Below are 20,113 nucleotides of genomic sequence, written 5' to 3' on the forward strand. Positions count from 1 at the left end.
AGGTTGGTCAAGGAGCAAACATCTTTTAACTTCATGGCTGCAGTCACCATCTGCAATGATTTTGGAGCCCAAGAAAATAAAGCCTGTCACTGTTTTCATTGTTTCTCCACCTATTTGCCATGAAATGATGGAACTGAATGCCATGATCTTCATTTTTTGAATGTTAAGTTTTCAGCCAGTTTTTTCACTCTCCTCTTTCACCTTCATCAAGAGGCTGTTTAGTTCCTCTTCTCTTTCTGCCAAAAGCATGGTAATATCTGCATATCTGAGGTTATTGGTATTTCTCCCAGCAATCTTGATTCCAGTTGTGCTTCATCCAGCCCAGCATTTCACATGATATACTCTTCATCTAAGTTTAAATAAGCAGGGTGACAATATACAGCCTTGATGTACTTCTCTCCCAATTTGGAACCAGTCTGTTGTTCCAAGTCTGGTTCTAACTCTTGCTTCTTGACCTGCACAGAGATTTCTCAGGAAGCAGATAAGGTGGTCTGGTATTGCCATCTCTGTAAAAAATTTCCACAGTTTGTTTTGATCCACACAATCAAAGGCTTAGTGTAGTCAATGAAGCAGAAGTAGATGTTTTTCTGGAACTCTCTTGCTTTTTCTATGATCCAGCGGATGCTGGCAATTTGATCTCTGGTTCCTCTGCCTTTTTCTAAATCCAGCTTGAACATCTGGAAGTTCTTGGTTCACGTACTATTCTCCAAGCCTGGTTTGGAGGATTTTGAGCATTACTTTGCTAGCATGTGAAATGAGTACAATTGTGCAGTAGTTTGAACATTCTTTGGCATTGTCCTTCTTTGGGATTGGAATGAAAACTGACCTTTTCCAGTCCTGCGGCCACTGCTGAGTTTTCCATATTTGCTGGCATATTGAGTGCAGCACTTCCACAGCATCATCATTCAGGATTTGGAATAGCTCAACTGGAATTCCATCACCTCCACTAGCTTTGTAGTGATGCTTCTTAAGGCCCACTTGACTTCACGCTCCAGGATGTCTGACTAGGTCAGTGATCACACCATTGTGATTATCAGAGTCGTGAAGATCTTTTTTGTACAGTTCTTCTGTGTATTCTTGCCACCTCTTCTTAATATCTTCTGCTTCTGTTAGGTCCATACCATTTCTGTCCTTTATCGAGCCCATCTTTGCATGAAATATTCCCTTGGAATCTCTAATTTTCTTGAAGAGATTGCTAGTCTCTCCCATTCTATTGTTTTCCTCTGTGTCTTTGCATTGTTCACGTAGGAAGGCTTTCTTATCTCTCCTTGCCATTCTTTGGAACTCTGCATTCAAATGGGTATATCTTTCCTTTTCTCCTTTGCCTTTCACTTCTTTTCTCAACTATTTATAAGGCCCCCTCAGACGACCACTTTGCCTTTTTGCATTTCTTTTTCTTGGGGATGGTTTTGATCACCGCCTCCTGTACAATATTAGGAACCTGTGTCCATAGTTTTTCAGGCACTCTATCAGATCTAATCCCTTGAATCTATTTGTCACTTCCACTGTATAATCATAACGGATTTGATTCAGGTCATACTTGAATGGCCTGGTGGTTTTCCATACTTTTCTTCAATTTAAATCTCAATTTGGCAATAAGGAGTTCATGTCTGAGCCATAGTCAGCTCCTGGTCTTGTTTTCGCTGGCTGTATGAAGCAGAAGTGGCTAAAGCAGGCATTCTGGTCTTGTTCCTGGTCTTAAAGGAAAACCTTTCAGTCTTTCTCCACTGAGTATCTATGAACTGTGGGTTTTTCGTTATATGGTTTTATTATGTTAAGATGGTTTCCTTTTATTCCTAGTTTGTTGAGTATGTTTATCATGAAAATGTTGGATTTTGTCAAATACTTTTTCTGTTAATGTGTTACACTGATTTTTATGTGTCAGGCTAGTTATTCCTGCATCCCAGGAATAGCTCCCCCTTGGTCGTGGTGTATAATCCTTTTAATATGCTGCTGAGTTCAACTTGCTAGTGTCTTGTTGAGGGGTTTTGCATCAGTGTTTATGAGAGGTATTGGTCAGTAGTTTTCTATTCTCAATATTTTTGTGTGACCTTATTAGCATCAGGGCAGTGTTGGCCTCCGAATGTTGTCAGAATGAATTGGAAAGTATTTCCTGCTCTTCAGTTTTTTGGGAAAGTTTGAGGATTGGTTCTTCTTTAAATGTTTGGTAGAAACTCAATGAAGCCCAGGAGGTTTTTGATTACTGATCCAGTTTCTTTACTAGTTTTAATTCTGTTCATGTTTTGTGAGTCAGTCTAGGCAGGTTTTGTGTTTCTAGGAATTTATACATCTCTTCTAAGTTATGCAGTTTCTTGGTATATAATTGTTCATAGTTTTCTCACAATGCTTTTTCTTTACCTTTTTTTTTACTTTTTATTTCTATAGGATTGGCAGTAAAATCCCCTTTCATATCTGATGTTACTAATTGGAGTCTTCTTTTTCTTTCTTAGTCAGTGTAGCTGAAGATTTGTTGATCTTTTCAAAGAACCAACTTTTGGTCTTGCTTTTTTTCTTCAGTGATGTTTTTCTATTCCCTGTTCTTAAAATCTCTGCTCTAATCTTTATTATTTCCTTCCTTAGCTGCCTTTGGGTTCAGTTGTACAGTTAGGTTGTTGATCTGAGATATTAATAACAGCATTTATACCATCAAATATCCCTTAATCTCTGTATCACTGTATCTTTATTGTTGGGCAGTTTGATTATATTGTGTCTCAGTGTGGTTCTCTTTGAGTTTATCCTATTTGGAGTTCATCAAGTTTCTCAGATGTTTCTATTCATGTCTTTCATTAAATATGGGAAGATGTTGGCCATTATTTCTTGAAATAATCTCTCTGCCCCTTTTTCTTTTTCTTCTGAGATTTCCATAATGTGTATGTTGGTCGTCTTGATAGTATCTGATAGGTCCCTTAGACTCTTCACTTACTTCAATTATTTTTCTTTCTGTTCCTCGGACTCGATCATTTCCATTGTTCTATTATCAAGACCACTGATTCTTCTGCTTGTTTAAACCTTGAGTTGAATCTCTCCAGTGAATTTTCCATTTCAGTTATTATACTTCCCAGCTCTAGAATTTCTTTTCGTTTACTTTTATGTTTTCTGTCTCCTTATTGATATTTGTGCTTTGTCCGTACATTGTTTTTCTTGATTTTTTCCCACATCTTCCTTTAGTTCTTTGAGTATCTTTTGGACAGTTTTTTAAAGTCTTGTCCGGTGATCTGCCCTTTCGTCTTCCTTAAGGACGGTTTCTGTTCATTTTTTCTCCCTTTGGGCCGTACTTTCCTGTTTCTTTGTGTGGCTTGTGATTTTTTATAATTGAAAACTGTACACTTGAATCTAACAAATGTGATGACTCTAGAGAGCCAAAATCTCCTCTTCCCCAGGGTTTGCTGTGGCTCTTTGGTTTGATTACTGTGGGCTGTCTCTGTGCTGGAGATCAGTCTGAGGTATAAACTTAAGGTGTTATTATGCCTTTTCTTGGAGAAGGAAATGGCAGCCCACTCCAGTGTTCTTGTCTGGAGAATCCCAGGGATGGCGGAGCCTGTGGGCTGCTGTCCGTGGGGTTGCACAGAGCCAGACACGACTGAAGCAAGAACTTCACTTCCACTTTTCACTTTTATGTATTGGAGAAGGAAATGGCAGCCCACTCAGTGTTCTTGCCTGGAGAATCCCAGGGACAGGGGAGCCTGGTGGCCTGCCATCTGTGGGGTCACACAGAGTTGGACACGACTGAGCGACTTCACTTTCACTTTTCACTTTACTGCATTGGAGAAGGAAATGGCAGGCCACTCCAATGTTCTTGCCTGGAGAATCCCAGGGACGGAGGAGCCTGGTGGGCTGCCATCTATGGGGTCGTACAGAGTCGGACACGACTGAAGTGACTTAGCAGCAGCAGCAGCAGCAGTATGCGTTTTCTGATCCTGTACCTTTCCCTGGGCGTCTGTGGTTCCTTTCTAAATTCCCCTGTATCTGCTTTTGAGTGTCCTAGTCCTTGACTGTCTGGCTCCCAAAAGGGGAAAAAGAAAAAAAAAATGAAGGGGGAAGAAAATAAGAATTAAAAATTTGCGGTTCTTAAATCCCATGTAAGTAGCTCCAGGGGCTTCCCTGGTAGCTTGGGCAGTAAAGTGTCTGCCTACAATGCGGGAGACCTGGCTTCAATCCCTGGGTCGGGAAGATCCCCTGGAGCAGGAAATGGCAACCCACTCCAGTATTCATGCCTGGAAAATCCCATGGACCAAGGAGCCCAGTGGGCTACAGTCCATGGGGTTGCAAAGAGCCAGACACGACTAAGCGACTTCTCATCGTCTTCTTCAAGTAGCTCCACACCCACAGGGCGGGGCTGCCAGCACAACTGCCTAGAAGGGGAGACAGATTCCTGGAGCTTCCTGCTCTGCCATCGTCCCAGAATCCTGCTGTGTCCATTCTTGCCTGCATGCTGCTGTATCACAATGATAGTGCAGCATAGAACCAGCATTGAACATCACTAGGCAGCCCCCTTTTCCCTTTTCCATACTGCATCTTGGGCGCCCAGCGCGCGCTTTGCAGCCCCAGCATAGCTCGGCTCGCACCGTGCTCCAGTGCTCAGTGGCCGACGCGCCGGTCGGAGCAGGCCGACGGCTACCCGGCAGGCTGGCGAGAAAGCAGCCGCAGCGGTGGCCGTAATAGTAGCTCCAGCTCATCTCACTGAGCGCTTTCTCTGTTGTTGTTCGTCTATAAGTCGTGTCCAGCTCTCTGCGACCCCATGGCCTGCAGCACACCAGGCTTCCCTGTCCTTTACTGTCTCCCAGAGTTAGCCCAAACTCAAGTTCCTTGAGTCAGTGATGCTATCCAACCATCTCATCCTCTGTTCCCCACCTCTCCTCCTGCCCTTAATCTTTCCCAGCATCAGGGTCTAAAGTGTAGGAGTGTCAGCTTTAGCATCAGTCCTTCCAACAAATATTCAGGGTTGATTTCCTTTAGGATTAACTTGTTTGACCTCCTTGATGTCCAAGGGACTCTCAAGAGTCTTCCCCAGCACCATGATTTGAAAGCATTACTTTCTCGGCGTTTCCTTATGGTCCACCTGTCACATCCCTGTATGACCACTGGAAAAACCGTAGCTTTGACTATATGGACCTTTGTCAGCAAAGTGATGTCTGTGCTTTTTAATACACTGCCTAGGTTTGTCATAGCTTTCCTTCCAAGGAGCAGGCGTCTTTTAATTTCATGGCTGCAGGCCTCGTCCACAGTGATTTTGGAGCCCGAGAAAATAGTCTGTCACTGTTTCCACTTTTTCACTTCTACTTGCTGTGAAGTGATGGGACCAGATGCCATGATCTTAACTTTTTGGATGTTGAGTTGCAAGCCAGCTTTTTCACTGTCCTCTTTTATCCTCATCAAGAAGCTTTTTATTTCGCTTTCTGCCATTAGAGTGGGGTAATCTGAGGTTATTGGTATTTCTCCTAGCAGTCTCGATTCCTGCTCGTGCTTCTTCCAGCCTGGCGTTTCGCATGACGTATTCTGCATAGAAATTAAATAAGCAGGGTGACAGTATACAGCCTTGAAACAGTACTTCTTTCCCAGTTTTAAACCAGTCTGTTGTTCCATGTCCAGTTCTAACTGTTGCTTCTTGACCTGCATACAGATTTCTCAGGAAGCAGGTAAGGTGGTCTGGTATTCCCATCTCTTTGAAGTATTTTCCACGGTTTGTTGTGATCTACACAGTGGCTTTAGTGTAGTCTGTGAAGCAAAAACCATTGTTTTCTGGAATTCCCTTGCCCTCTCTATGATCTATTGGCAGTTTGATCTCTGGTTCCTCTGACTTTTCTGAATCCAGCTTGCTGTGGGCTAGGCAGTGTGCTAGTTGCTTGGGGTGGCCCTGCCCTCCAGGAGCTGAGAAACATGTCCAGCTTCTCTCCCCGTATGGCCTGTCCTGGGTTCCTGGCCACCTTGGTCTCTTGGTCTCTGAGGCCTCTAGCCTCAGCGCCTCCCTGAGCCACCACCTCTTGTCTTTCATGGGTAGACTACAAGAGAGGCACCTGGTGGGCTCCTGTGACCTTTGGCAAGTCAAGGGTTCCCAGTACAGTGGCAAGGGGAGAGAGGGTGGCTCTCAGGGCGATGAACAAGGCTGGCACCCAGAGACTGGGGTGTCATCTGAGGTCCTCTCTGCTGGGGTGTTTGGCCTCTTTCAGAGACCACACGTCTCGGCCACTTGGGGTCTCCTGCTCCCACTGCCTCTAACAAATCAGCGGCCCACGCCAGCGCCAGCCAAGCCTATCTTAAAGGGCCAGAGGGCTCTCACCTTTGCAGGCCAGAGGGTCTCTGTCCCAACAGCTCAACTAGCACAGAAGCAGCTCAGTGAGTACCCAGATGGGTGTTTTAGTAAAACTGTTTGCCAAAGCAGGCAGTTGCTGTATTTGGCCTCCAGGCTGTAGCTTGCTGGCCTCTGCTCTACCCTCGGCCTCCTGCCCCCTGGCTTCTGTCCTCATTCCCCTTGTCTTCTCTTTGCCATTCCGCCTCTCCTGTTCCCGTCTGCCTCTTGCCTTCCTCAGCTCTGGTGGCTTTCCCTTCCTGGCGCACCACTGTCTCCAGTCATAAGTGAGAGATGCTACTTACTGAAAGCTGGGGGGTTTCATTCATCCTGCAAATGCTCCCCCTCCTCACCCCACACCGTGCAGCAGCCCTCTGGTCCCTCGCCCTGGTCTGGGCAGTGTTTAGGATTTTAAGATGATCAGACATCTGACAGACTTCCTGTGCCCAAGAGCCGGCTACATCCTCAAGAGTTGATGGGTTCACTGGCCCGGGAGTGATGGCCCTGTCCCCCTCGCACCAGGCTCTGGGTTCAGAGTGCAGACAAGGCCCTGCTGCAGCTGCCCCAGCCTGCATCTCCCTTTCTCAACTCTCTCCTTCCCACACCCACTCTGGCTCCCCATCAACCCTGAAGGCAGGGATTGTTATTTGTTCTGGTCACTGCTGTGTCCCTAGGATGGCTCTGGTGCCCAGGAGTAATTGAAAAACAACAGATAAACTCCTCATGAGTAATTAAACAGATGGATGCTGCTGCAGAGCGTTCCAGATACTGCTGCTTCAGGGGCTCAAGCTCCAAAACCCCCTCTTTCAGGAAGCCCTCCCTGAATACCCCTCCCCTCAGGTGCTGGGGATGTCTATGTCCAGGGGCTGGCCAGGGTGTGTCCTTGAGGGGTTGACTGGGGTGTATGCAGTATTCATCCAGTTACTGCACCTGCCAGGGACGACTTGTCTGCCATGAAATGGTGAGATCAGGCCTCCTGCCAGGGAGGGAGCCACTCTGAGAGGTGCAGATAGAGCTGGGAGCCTCGTCCTGGGCCCTGGGTCTCCAGCCCTTCCTTGTTGCCCAGAGCTCACAACTGATCCCATCCCTCTTACCCACAGGGTCAGCTGGCAGTCGGTCAGGAGGGTCAGCGGCCCCACCGGGCTCCCCTGTCTACCTTGACCTGGCCTACCTGCCCAGCGGGGGCAGTGCCCGCCTGGTGGATGAGGAGTTCTTCCGGCGGGTGCGAGCGCTCTGCTACGTCATCAGCGGCCAGGACCAGCACAAGGAAGAGGGCATGCGGGCCGTCCTGGACGCGCTCCTGGCTGGCAAGCAGCAGTGGGATCGGCAGCTCCAGGTGTGTGATGACCGGGGCGTCGGACGGCCCCGATGACAGCACAGGTCCCTGGGGCATTTTCAAGCTCCTGGCACTGGGCAGGGCAGCACTTCCCGGGGTCTTCCTGCCGAACCCACACAGTCCTGTGAGGTTGGTGTGACCTTCACCCACATCCAAAGAGGGAGTGGGGCTCAGAGAAACTAATCCCTGTCCCCAAGGCCATGCAGCTATGAGGGCACATGCAGGACCCGCCCAGCTCGCGGGGCCCTGTTCCTGTTACCGCCACTTCCTGGTCTGCAGCACCCCGGGTGAGGTTGCAGGGCGGGGCTGGTTTGATCACCTCACCTGAGCCCTGGCATTGAGTCTCCCCAATATTATGAGGATCAGCCAGGAGGAAGGGATGGGGTGTATGGTGTCTACGTGTGTTGACAATTGACCCTTGACAGCTGGGGTTGTCCCCATGAGAATCCTTGAAATACAGCCTCGAAGCACAAGGTGAATTTGGGTGGAAGGAGCCTCCAGTGCCTGGCCGCCCACACAGTGCGAGTGTGCTGACACCCCGTCAGGCACCCAGGTTACAGAGCGGCTGGGCGGGAGTGTTCCGAGCAGAGGCGGGAGCACGCTGTATGCAGGGAGCTGGCGGGCGGTCTGGGCGACACAGCAGGGGACACAGGAGGGGAGTGGGGGCACTGGGAAGCATGGAGAGGAATTGGCAGAGGAGTGGTCTGGTCTCCCGGCTGTGAAAGGGTGCTCGGGGTGCCATGGGAGAGAGAAGGCACTTCAGGGACAAGCCGGCTGCCAGCTGCAGACACCTCGGAGGGAGAACAGAGGCAGCGCAAACGTGGTCAGAGAAGAGGGGCCTCCGATGCCTTGGGGCTGGGCCGGGAGGGCAGAGGGTGCGCCCCTCACTGTCGGTCCGTCTGTGCCACCCACAGGTGACCCTGATCCCCACCTTCGATTCGGTGGCGATGCACGAGTGGTACGAGGAGACGCACACCCGGCACCAGGCGCTGGGCATCACGGTGCTGGGCAGCAACAGCACCGTGTCTATGCAGGACGAGGCCTTCCCCGCCTGCAAGGTGGAGTTCTAGCCCCCCCACCAGCACCCCCAGCACCCGCCACTGTCCCGGGACGCGCCTGCGTCAGAAATAAACCGGGTGCGACTCAGCCGTGGCCTCAGTTCCTTCTGCCGGCAGGAGACTTGGCCGCGCTCCAGACGCCACTGCTGCCAAGGGTGGTCCCCAGTGTGGGGAGGGGCAGCTTCTGCGGAACTCCCAGCAGCCTCCAGGTCAGATGTGCCCTGGCCCCCGTGTCACAGATGGAAAACCCAGGCCCGGGGAGGCAGTGCCTCCCAGGCCAGTGGAGCTGGCTGCCGACATCAGGCCTCCAGCCCAGCAACTGTGCCTGTGGGTCCCCCGGTTATAGACAGGAAGGCAGCTGCCAAACCCCAGCTGCACAAACCAAGGTGAGATCCGAGCCCTGACTCTGCTCCCGATCCATTACGATAGAAGTCACCCTCTTTCCTAGAGATGATTGACACTCATGGCAGGACAGTCTTATACTCTACAGCAAGCTCTCAACTCATTATCGACCGGGAGGTTTTTGCAGACACTAATGCCCGTGGCCAGCATTTTTATTTTGGCCGGCCAAAATTTTCTTCTGTTGTTTCACTAATACTGTGTGGGTTATGACGTTCAGTAGTTACTCCTGACACACCTGTGAGGTCTTCTCCAGCAGCGGAGCTTCATTTTCACTTCTGTGTCAGAGCCAGTCACTGAGGTCTCTCGTCTCTGCGCTGGCCTGACGTTCACATCGTCTGAGTCGGAGCTGTTGTCTGAAGAGCTGCCACCTTTGGAGACACTACTGCGTATTTCACTCGGGCAGAGCAGGCATCTGCGCACAGCGCACTGACACGGTCTCCACTCAGAATGTAGCAATACATCATTTTTGAAAAATTTATGGTAACAAACTTGTGTTTATAAAATACACAAGGAAAAAAAAAAATACACAAGGTTGGAACTAATGGAGAAAAACGTGAATGGTAACGACAATCATACATTGTATAATGAACCCTTGACCAGTTTTAAGCTCGGACAACTTTGCCTGGTGTTGTTAATTGTATTACTGTCTAAATATTGATACGTCTTTGGTCAATAATGTTCAGGTAACAAAAGATGTATTAATATGTCTTCAGTCAGCAGTGTGTTTAAAACGCAGTCTGAAACCTAAAAGCTACAAAACACCAATCTCCCGATGAACCCCCCTCCCTAATCTCCCTGTTCTGCATGTATAGGAACACCTAGATTTAATTTTCAGTAAGATGCCATCTCACTGGATTGGATGGCGACCTAAAAAAAATGTGAAAAGTGCTAACCCCTCAATACCTACCCTCGTTTTCCTGTAAGGAGAGACCTCTTACTCTGGGGTCTGAAGAAGGGTTACTGTTTATACCGTGTCACCCTGATTTTTCATCTTGTTGAGTACAGGTGCAGCCTCCTGTCCTCATTTCATTTCTTTCCAGGAACATTTTCTTATATTTATTTTTAATTAGTTCAATTTTTTTATTTAGACGTTTGTCTTTTTCTCATTTAGATATCATAATTCTTTTTTTTTTCTAAATAGGGACAATAAACTTGTTAAAGTTTTTAATTGTGAAAAATACATAACATAAAATTTGCCATTTTAACCACTAATAAACTCTTGCATTGTAAAATTTTTTTCCCCAAATTTGCCTTTCAGTTTTGTTTAGGAGCAGTTTTGCTGTAAACATTTTATTTTTATGATTTTCAAACCTCAGTTCTTTAAATGTCTCTCCTTTGTACTTTTAGAGGTCCTTGCACAGTTGGCACAAATTCTCCCAAGGTTGGTTTTTAGGGGTTTTTTTTCTGTTTATTTTTACCCACGTAGGGCTTATTTTGGGATAAAGGGAGAGGTAGGGATTGCCCCAACCTGGACAGTTCAATTTTCAACGCAATGTACAGATTCAAAACACGCCTTCCTCCCTGAAAAAGATCCCAAATGTGTTGTTTATTTCCGAATCTATACTAATCCATCGCCAACTTTTCTGGCCATCTCCTTGCTTTCTCTGGTATAGATTTCTGTGCCTCAGTAGGTCATCAGGCAGGTTCTTTCTCCTTAATTTTACTTTTTCCGTTCATAAAAGGTTGTTTCTACATTCTCATTCCTCTTGGACCTCTAGAACCTTCACAGAGGGGGCCCAAACACATGCGTAAGAAAAGCTGTCAACTTCTGCTTCTGACCAGATAGTGGCGGCTAGAGTCCCAATGAAAACAACTAAAATTGCTGGGTGAAAATGTGTTAAGTGTTGGTTACTGTATCAGTGAGCACCCAGAAAATGAGGAACAGTCAGAGGCCAGAACAGTGCAGACAGAAACCCCAGGAGGGAAAAAGGAAACAGCTTTTCTGTTACACGAGGTGGTCTTCATCTTCTTTTCATGGACCTTCAAGATGGTGCGTCTGATAAGTAGAGACCTCAGAGCATGAAGTAGATATCAAAATAAGATCTTCTCAAAGATGGAAAGCAGACTTAGGTGGATGACATGGTTTAAAGCAGTCCCGGATGCTGGAGACCCTGGGGGAACTTTCAACTAATCTTAACGAGTTCTCCCAGTCACATCCCAGGACATATGAGCCAGCATCAAAATTCACAGCCTGTCAGTGCCAGTGGCGAAGACCTGGTGTCTTTAATCCTGGTGTTTTTGCTGTGTTTAATCCTGAAAAGTGAACAAAGTGCAAGAGACAGTACAAACAGGACTAAGAGAAATGAAAAAGCAAATAATTGGGTTGGGTCAACAGTGAACTGTAGGTAGCTGAAGAGAAAATAGGTAAACTGAAAGATGGGACTGAATGAGTTTCCTAAACAGGGGAAGGGAAAAAGGGGGATGAGGAGGCAGAGGAGAGAGAGCAGGGCAAATTCTGAAGGGGATAATGGTGGAGAATTTTTCAGAAGTAATGAAAGGTGTCAGGTCACTTGTATTCAGAAAGCCAGCCAAATCCCAAGCAGGATATATAAAAAGACAACTTGGCAAACCTAGACAGCATATTAAAAAGCAGAGACATCACTTGGTTGACAAAGGCCCATCTAGTCAAAGCTATGGTTTTTCCAGTAGTCATGTACGGATGTGAGAGTTGGACCATAAGGAAAGCTGAGCGCCAGAGAATTGATGATTTCGAATTATGGTGTTGGAGAAGACTCTTGAGAGTCCCTTGGACTGTAAGGACATCAAACCAGTCAATACTAAAGGAAATCAACCCTGAATATTCTTTGGAAGGACTGATGCTGCAGCTGAAGCTCCTATACTTTGGCCACCTGATGTGAAGAGCAGATTCATTGGAAAAGACTCTGATGCTGGGAAAGATTGAGGGCAGGAGGAGAAGGGGACGACAGAGGATGAGATGGTTGGATGGCATCATCGACTCAATGGACATGAGTTTGAGCAAACTCAGGGAGATAGCGAAGGACAGGGAAGCCTGGTGTGCTGCAGTCCACAGGGTCGCAGAGAGTCAGACACGACTGAGCAGCTGCACAACAGTGCAGAAAACCAAAGTCAGCAAGAAAAGCAAGAATAGTGGACGGAGAGAGCTCCTCAGCCCCACAGCACGAAACTCAGGACACAGTCGGGTACCGTCTTTAGCAACCCAGAAGTTCTCATTCAGCAGAAGCATCTTTGGAGGATGAGAGAAATGAAGACCCTTGTTGAGTGAAATCCTGAGGGAATTTTTTTCAGGTAGAAAATGATCCAAGTGGAAGAGCTGACTTGCACAAGGAAACAGCAAAGAAGTTTGAATAACAGCTGAAGTGTTACCTTCCTTAACAAGAATTATAGTATCCAATATGTAGGATGAAAAAGTGCATTTAGGCAACAGTGGCAAATAAGTAAAAACTTAGCGGAATAAGCTTTTAAAACCTTTACATTGAGGGGAGAGTGACATACTGCTTAGCTGAGCAGAGTAGCAGTATTAATAGTTAGAGTGAATACTGGGTGAACAGAAGCAGTCTATAACCTCCAGATTAGTAGAGGGGAGAAATTAGACTGGAAAAAAAAAAAGAAAGAAAATCCCAAATTCTTCTATAAGGAAACAGGTACAAATAGAAAGCACAAGATAATGAAAATACATACATAAAAAAATGTGCCAGTTATTAAGTAAATGAAGATGGGTAGAAAACTCCAGTTAAAAGATAGATTTTTTTTTCAAACTTATTTTTTAGTTCAATTTTTGTGCTACTTACAAGAAACATCTAAACATGAAGATGCTGAAATTTTGAAAGTACATGAAGGGGGGTAGGTGGAGAATGAACCTGGAAAATACTACAGAAAGAAATTAAAGCTGATATATCCACACTAATAAGGTTTTATTTTTGGTGTATTACTAGAAACGGGGTTTCCTGGGTGGCTCAGTGGGTAAAGAACACGCCTGCCAGTGCAAGAGACATGGGTTCGATCCCTGGGTTGGGACGATCCCCTGGAGGAGGGTGTGGCAACCCACTCCAGTATTCTTTCCTGGAGAATCCCATGGACAGAGGAGCCTGGCAGGCTACAGTCCATGGGGTCACAAAGAGCTGGACATGACTGAAGCGACTTAGCACAGACACACTAGAAATAAGGACTATCAGATGAAAGCTTTTAACTCACCAAAAAGATGTAACAGTTCCAAATTTATATGCATCTAATAACAGGGCCTCAAAGTTATGAACCACCAGAGGGAGTAAGTTTATCTTTAAAAAGAAAATCTAGGGGCTTCTCTGGCAGTCTAGTGGTTAAAACTTTTTAAGACTTCAAGCTTCCACCATAGCGGGTGCAGGTTCAATCCCTGGTTGGGGAACTAAGATCCCACATGCCATGCAGCAGGGCCAAAATGTTTTGTTTTGTTTTTTTTTAATCTATTAGTAGGTTTTCTAATATTGATCTGTCTTTACGTTCCTAGGAAGAACTCCACCTGGATTATATTTCTTTTCTTATATTTTTATTTCAGTAAGTTGTGTGTGTGTTGTGGGGAGCAGGGAGGGGTGTGGGCTTTTACCCTCAACACTTGGCGGATCTTTCCCTGCCCTTCAGATTTCCCATGCTGCTGTGACTCTCATCACCCTCACTCAGCAGCCCAGCATGACAGAGCTTCCACCACCTAGAACATTGGGTGGCCAGACAGGAAAGGGATGCGACAAATCAGGCACCAGCTCCTAAGGATTTCCAGCAGGAAGTTATGTGCCATTTCCACTCTCGTCTCATTGGCCAAAGCAAGTCACATGACTCTGCCCAATACAGGAGCGGAAAGATACATACTCCTCTTGTACCTAGGAGGAGGAGAATCAGAAATAGTGATGGAAATCAATGAATAGCCACTGACAAGTCCCCCCAAAGAGGTAGTTTTGTTCTGGTGGGCAGGAGGTTTGGCAAGCTTGTTCTATTAAAAAAAATAATTTTTTTTTTTTGGTGTTGTGGGCCATAGAGTCTGTCCAGACCTCAATTCTGCTGTTATAGCTGAACAAATGGAAATAAATAGCTGCATTCCAATAAAATCTTGTTTACAGAAAGAAACCAGTGGGCTGGATTCAGCTTACTAAGGCTGTGGTTTACCAACGCCTGGTGTCGGGCATTAATCTGACTTCCCATCTCACCTCTTAGAACAGTTAGGGACCTGGAGTTCCCCACCCCCTTTCTCCTCTCTCTCCTCTCTGCCTCTCTCTTCTTCCTCCCTCCCCACCCCAGTCTCTGCTGACAGCTGTCTGGCCCAGCCTCTACAGAGAGCATGCACTAAAAATACCCTGGCAGCAGCCTGAGTACCGGGGGCCCTGAAGCCCTGGCAGGAGCCAGATGTGTGACCCGTGTGTGACCTTGTCCTGGGCACCCACTCTGGGCGCTGCCTGCTCATCGGCAGCCCCTCCCCGATACTTGCCCAGAGCCTGAGCAACAACCGCCCCCTGATTTCTCAGTGTTGCTCCAACATCTGGATCATGCCTCCAGGCCTTTGCACCCAACGTGTCCCCTCCCTGGAATGCCACCGTCCAGCCTTGCATCAGTCAACGCATACTGGCTGCTGCCCTGTCGGGGAGCAGTGTCAAGTAGGGGAGCCAGACACATAGGAGGGGACAACACCCCACGATGCCGGGCCTGTTGGCTGGCACTGGGTGCCAGAGGAGTCCACCACACCTGGGGTGGGGAAAAACATTAAGGATGCAAAGGATTAAGCCAGTATTAGGGGATGACCGAGAGCAAGGGTGGCAGAGGGACCCGCAGAAGCAGAGGCTTGGTCTTTTTGAGGAACCGAGAGGAGACATAAAATTGAAGCTTCAAGAACACTGGGAGGCTGGGGGTGGAGCCATCCCTACAGCTTCATGGACACCCCACTGAGCAGATGGAACTTGCCCTTCAAAGGACCGGGTGTTGGAAGAGACCAGCCAAGCTGGGGAGCTGTGAGCACACCAGGATTGGCATGTAGAGTTGGCAGTCTTTCCAGAGGGGCTTGGGGCGGGGCTAGGGGGACCTGGTTCCTGGTGGGGCGTGGCCAGGGCACTTATCTGGAAAGATGTGGACTCTTGAAAGGCCAAGATGGAGGGGGGAGGGGTAGCCTTTCTCCGAGAGAGCAACATAAAAGCTCTCATCTTCCAAACCCACCACCTAGGGATCCTTCTCCAGGAAGCCCTCCCTGCTCTCTTTCTGGTCCCCACCCCCCAGCCCAGGGCCTCCTCTGGCCTCTTCCTCCTCTGGCTCTTCCCTTTTAAACGCCACCCTGGATTTCCCCGGCGCTCCAGTGGTTACGAGTCTGTCTGCCAATGCAAGCAACATGGGTTCGATCCCTGGTCTGGGAAGATCCCACATGGCGAGGGGCAGCTAAGCCCACGCCACAACTCCTGGAGCCCTCTCTCGGCCACAAGAGAAGCCACTGCACTGAGAAACCCTCGCACCACCACGAGAGAGTAGCCCCTGCTCAGCTCAACTAGAGAGAGCCCGTGCACAGCAGTGCAGACCCAGCACAGTCAAAAACAGATCAGTTTAAAACACCAGCCTGTCCACCAGTAAGTCACTCTTGTGCTGCCTTCTGGTCTGCCCCCAGGGCTGCTGCAGGGACAGGACATGGCTGGCACCCTACCTGTATAGCATGTGCCTTTTCCCTTCCTGGCATATAGTAGGTGCTCAGGAAACGTTGGTTGTGTTCCAGCTTGGCAGCAGCGGGACTGTGGCCTGGGGAATATTACTTAAGCTCTCTGGACCCCACACCTTCATCCCACACCCAGTCACAGAAGACTGGCATGAGCCTCCGCATACCCTCGAACTGTATTGGTGGTGACCAGACACCTGAGATCCCTTCCCCAACCCCAGACAGGCCTGTTCTGCATCCTGTCCTCCCCCATCCTCACAACATCTGGGATCCAAGGTCAGGACCGGTGAGAGCTTAGGCCTCAGTGCACCTGGGCCAAGCCCTGCCTCTGACATGTCTTTGTGTGTGACTTCAGAGAGCAGCCTCTTGTCTATCAGCCTTGGTCCCTTCACCTGTAAAACAAGAATCAAAGCCCTCTCCCCACCTTGCCCCTGGCCCAGGCTTGAGGAAGCCATGTATGGGGGTATGGATGAAGTTCAGACACCACCTAGCTGGTGTGGGTGGTGCCAGAGCCCCCACGGACCTCCCAGCTTCTGATGGGGCGGGCGCCAAGCCTAACCATGCCCCGGCCCTGAGGGGTTATCTCTGAGCTGAAAGAAAGCCAGACCAGAGCTACCATGCAGGAACTGAGAGCTAAGTTACCAGTCAGATGGGGAACTGAGAGAACTCCCGGAGGAGGGGACAGCAGAAGCAAAGGCTCTGAGGTGAGACCAACTTTGTAGAACTGCCATGAGAGGAGCAAGGCCAGACTGCGCTGGCCTGGAGGGTTTAGGGATGGGGAGGGCCGGGGTGTAGGGTCCTTACTGAGGGTCCTGGGCACTGGGGCAGAGTTTGGAGCTAGAGAGGCAGGTGATCACTTTCTGTTTGAAACCTGCTCCCTGTGGGTACAAGTTAACATCCTGAGCCTCTATACCTGTAGCCCTGAATGGAATAATTCAGCGAATGGAGAGGGGATGGTAGGAGCCAGGTTTCTCCCTATTGGAGTGGGAGGTTATAGACAGGCAAAGTAGAAGGTTAGGAGGATCTGTTTAGTAAATGTAAAGGCATCTGTGTGAATTCATGTTTAATTCCTATAGATACAGTTATGTATGGGAATATATATAGATCTGGGTATATATACAAGTTAATATACACACATATATGTCCTTGCTCTGTCCACTGAGAGGGCCTAGAAACAACTATACTCCAGTAGTGATGAGCACACTTACTGTCCAAATGTACTCTCCAACGAAGGGCACCAGGGCTGCTCCTTAGAGAAAGGCTGATTCTAGGACTAGGGCAGGAAATATATCAGATGAGCTTGAAGCATGTCGTAGTGACAAAGAAAGGGAAGTGCTAAAAGAGAAAAAAAGACACAAAAAATGCAAAAGATGGGGGCGTGTCAAAGCAACATGAGAGCCAACTGAATGAGCTTCCAATGGCCAAAGCTGCAACAACTTGAACAAGATAATAAAGTAGTATTGGATTATGACCCAAAGTATAGAATAAGTATCCATGATTCCATACCAATATGGGAGAAGAAACTTATTTCCCATCAGAGGAATTCCAATCAGTTTTTTGCCCTCGAGGTAGGAGAGAGTGATTCCTTATCCCTTGGATGTGGGCTGTAAATAGTGACTTCCTTCCTAAGGGTAGAGCTTGGAAAGGAGGCAGAGACTAACCTGATAATGGAAACCCCTGCCAGACGCTAGCTTAGCCAGGCAATCTCAACATCACTGAAATTTCATGCTGAAGGCGTGCGCCCCGGACACAGTGTGATGAGGGGAGGTTTCACCTCTGTGATCTTCTAATCCATCACCCCAGTCAAACCCAGAGAAAAACATCAGGCAAATTTCAATTGTGGCAATCATATAACAGTATATAAACATATCAAACCAACATGTACTACACAGGAAATTCACACAATATTATATGTCAAACAAATTAAAAAAAATTTTTTAATCCCCATTGAGGGGCATCCTACAAAATAACTAACCAGTTCTCAAAACTGTCAAGGTCATTAATATCAAAAAAAGTCTGAGAAACTGCTTAATTCAGAAAAGCCTAAGAAATATGATGACTTGATTTCCCCAGAAGGAGTCCTGGGACAGAAAAAGAACATTAGGGAAAACTGAGGAAATCTGAATAATGTATGCATTTTTGTTAATAACAGCACCTCAGTGTTGGTTCACTAACTGTGACAAATGTACCATATTATGTCAGGTGTTAATAACAGGAGAAATTGGGTGTGGGATATGCAGGAACTCGCTGTAATATCTTCATAGTAATTCTGTAAATTGAAAACTGCTCTAAAATTTAAAATGTATTTTTAAAAACCTCTATAGGGTTTCTCTGGTGGTCCAGTGATTAAGAATCCGCCTTGCAATGCAGGGGACACAGGTTCAATCCCTGGTCTGGGAAGAGCCTACATGCCACATGGCAACTAGACCTGTGTGCCGCAACGACTGAGGTTACACGCTGCAACCACTGAAGCCTGTGTTCCAGAACAAGAGAAGCCACCGCAATGAGAAGCCCATGAGCCATCGCTAGAGAGTAATCCCTGCTCGCTTCAACTAGAGAAAGGCTTTGTACAGCAACCAAGACCCAGAGCTGCCAAAAACAAGTAAATAAGTAAATCTTTGCGTGGGGGGGAGCCCTATAGTTGCCATGCGGAACAGGGATTGTCAGGAGGAAGGGGGAAAGGCAAGACGAGGCACACGTACCAACAGGGAGCCGAGGCAGCATCCAGGCTGCACCCTGGGCCCAAACCACTGCAGGATACAGGAAATGAGCTACCTGTGACCCGTGTGGATGATGAACGGAAGAGAAGCATCTCAGAGACTCCCAGGCCTCTGGCCAGGTTCCTGGGCTGCCTTTCTAAGTTCGGGAGGCTGGTGGAGGAGCAGGTCTGGAGGCAAGCAGATCAGCCAGGAACAGAGATTTGAATGGAGGACCCACAGGCGCTGTATGAATCTCATTTCGGAGCCTCTCAGGTTTATGACATGACAACATTCTGGAGGATGGCTCTCCCCCACCCCTGGGACCAGATCCTGAGGGTGCCTGCATCAGGCTGTAGACTTGCTGTGTAGCCTGCAGGAGCCTTCTCTGAGCCTCAGTTTTCCCATCTGTAAAATGACCATCAATATGTGCCGCTCACAGGCTTGTAGGAGGAATCAGAAGAGTCCTCAGTGCTTGTCACACATTTGGAGACTCTTCCCACAGTCTCAGGTGGAAGGAACCGGATCTATCGCTTTAAATTATGCAAATGAATGCGGGTAGTGGGGCGGGGAGATTAAAAAAAGGAGCCGCTCCCCCAGACTATCAGCACGCAGGGCTGGTGGAACTGGCCGCCTAAATGGCCCAATGGCTGGCCGCGCGCACTCGCAGCCCGCCCCTGCCTCCCAGGCCGCCGCGGAGGTGGGGACTCTCTCGGCCACGCCCCGAAGGCGGGGCCATCCGGCGGCAGCGCCGCAGCCGCGGAGGGAGGGGCGGGGCGGGCTCGGGTATCAGCTACCGAGCCGCAGGTGGCGGCGGGCGCGGGGCTCGGCCCGAGCTCGGGAGGTGAGTGCTGTTCCCTGAAACACCCCGAACCCCCCTGGCCCCCGCAGCACCCCGTGCGCACCGCGCCTGGCAGCCCGGCGGCTCCAGGGTCAAAGGCGCGGCGGGATGTGAGGGACGGAGAACAGAGGGTGGGGGGCTGCGCGGTGGGTACCCGGTCCTTCCTCCACCTCCCGCGTAATAACCGGGGATCCGCGGAGGGAGATAGAGACCCCTCCTAAATCCTCCATCTCCTGGCCTAGAACTGGAGCGTGCAGCGGGGCTGCTATGAATCGAGACCCCTCCCCAAAATCCCTTTATTCTAAGCCTGGATCTGGGTCTAGGTTCCAGAGCTGCAAAGATGAGCTTGCCGCTCTCCCTCGAGCCTGGGACCCAAGACAGATGAAATGGAGACCACCCCCAATTTCCCTCTTCCCAGCTCTGACCTGCAGATCGCCCCACCCACCCCCACCCCCGGCCCCGAGACCAACATGAGGAACCCCTTCCTCTGTGAACCCCTATCTAGGCCTGGCTAAGGAGCTGGGGGTCCCCTGGTCCCTCCTCTAGAGTGTCTTTTTCTAGCTCCCTACCACAAGGATGGGGTAATGGAGGGACATTTCACTGGCATCCTCTGCAGGGACCCCAAGGTTGGAATTCTGGGGAGGGTCAGATAGAGTCCCTTGCCTGGCAGGGCCAGGCCGGGCCAGGCTTGGAAAGACCTGGAGCGTGGACTCAGTGGTGGTCCCTGCTTCAGTGGGAGATGGGCAGTGAGCATCTGTTCCCAGGGATTAAAATAAATCGAGGTAAATTAGGATCTTGCTGGAGGCTGACTGAAAGTGGGGTGCGGAGGAGGGTTGGGGGGTGGGCGGCCCCTCCAT

General features: G+C 48.7%; 2 protein-coding genes across 5 annotated transcripts in view; both read left to right on the forward strand.

The window, feature by feature from the left end:
* The window catches only part of MAP1S (microtubule associated protein 1S), a 33,346-nt gene extending 23,020 nt beyond the window's left edge, over positions 1 to 10,326 (forward strand). Inside the window, exons 6-7 of the mRNA XM_006057908.4 lie at positions 7,387 to 7,622; positions 8,537 to 10,326. Coding sequence (XP_006057970.3) covers positions 7,387 to 7,622; positions 8,537 to 8,692 — 392 coding nt within the window. The 3' untranslated portion in view covers positions 8,693 to 10,326. The remainder of the gene's footprint in view (positions 1 to 7,386; positions 7,623 to 8,536) is intronic.
* Positions 10,327 to 19,158: 8,832 nt separating this feature from the next.
* Positions 19,159 to 20,113, forward strand: part of FCHO1 (FCH and mu domain containing endocytic adaptor 1) — a 30,399-nt gene continuing 29,444 nt past the window's right edge. For 2 of the 4 annotated variants that reach the window (XM_025293822.2, XM_044948318.1), the window contains exon 1: positions 19,159 to 19,259. The gene's annotated coding sequence lies outside the window, so the exon portion shown is untranslated. The remainder of the gene's footprint in view (positions 19,260 to 20,113) is intronic. The other 2 variants (XM_006057913.3, XM_006057914.3) reach the window with 1 other exon arrangement.

This window comes from Bubalus bubalis, chromosome 9, assembly GCF_019923935.1.
Source record: "Bubalus bubalis isolate 160015118507 breed Murrah chromosome 9, NDDB_SH_1, whole genome shotgun sequence".
NCBI classification, from domain to species: domain Eukaryota; kingdom Metazoa; phylum Chordata; class Mammalia; order Artiodactyla; family Bovidae; genus Bubalus; species Bubalus bubalis.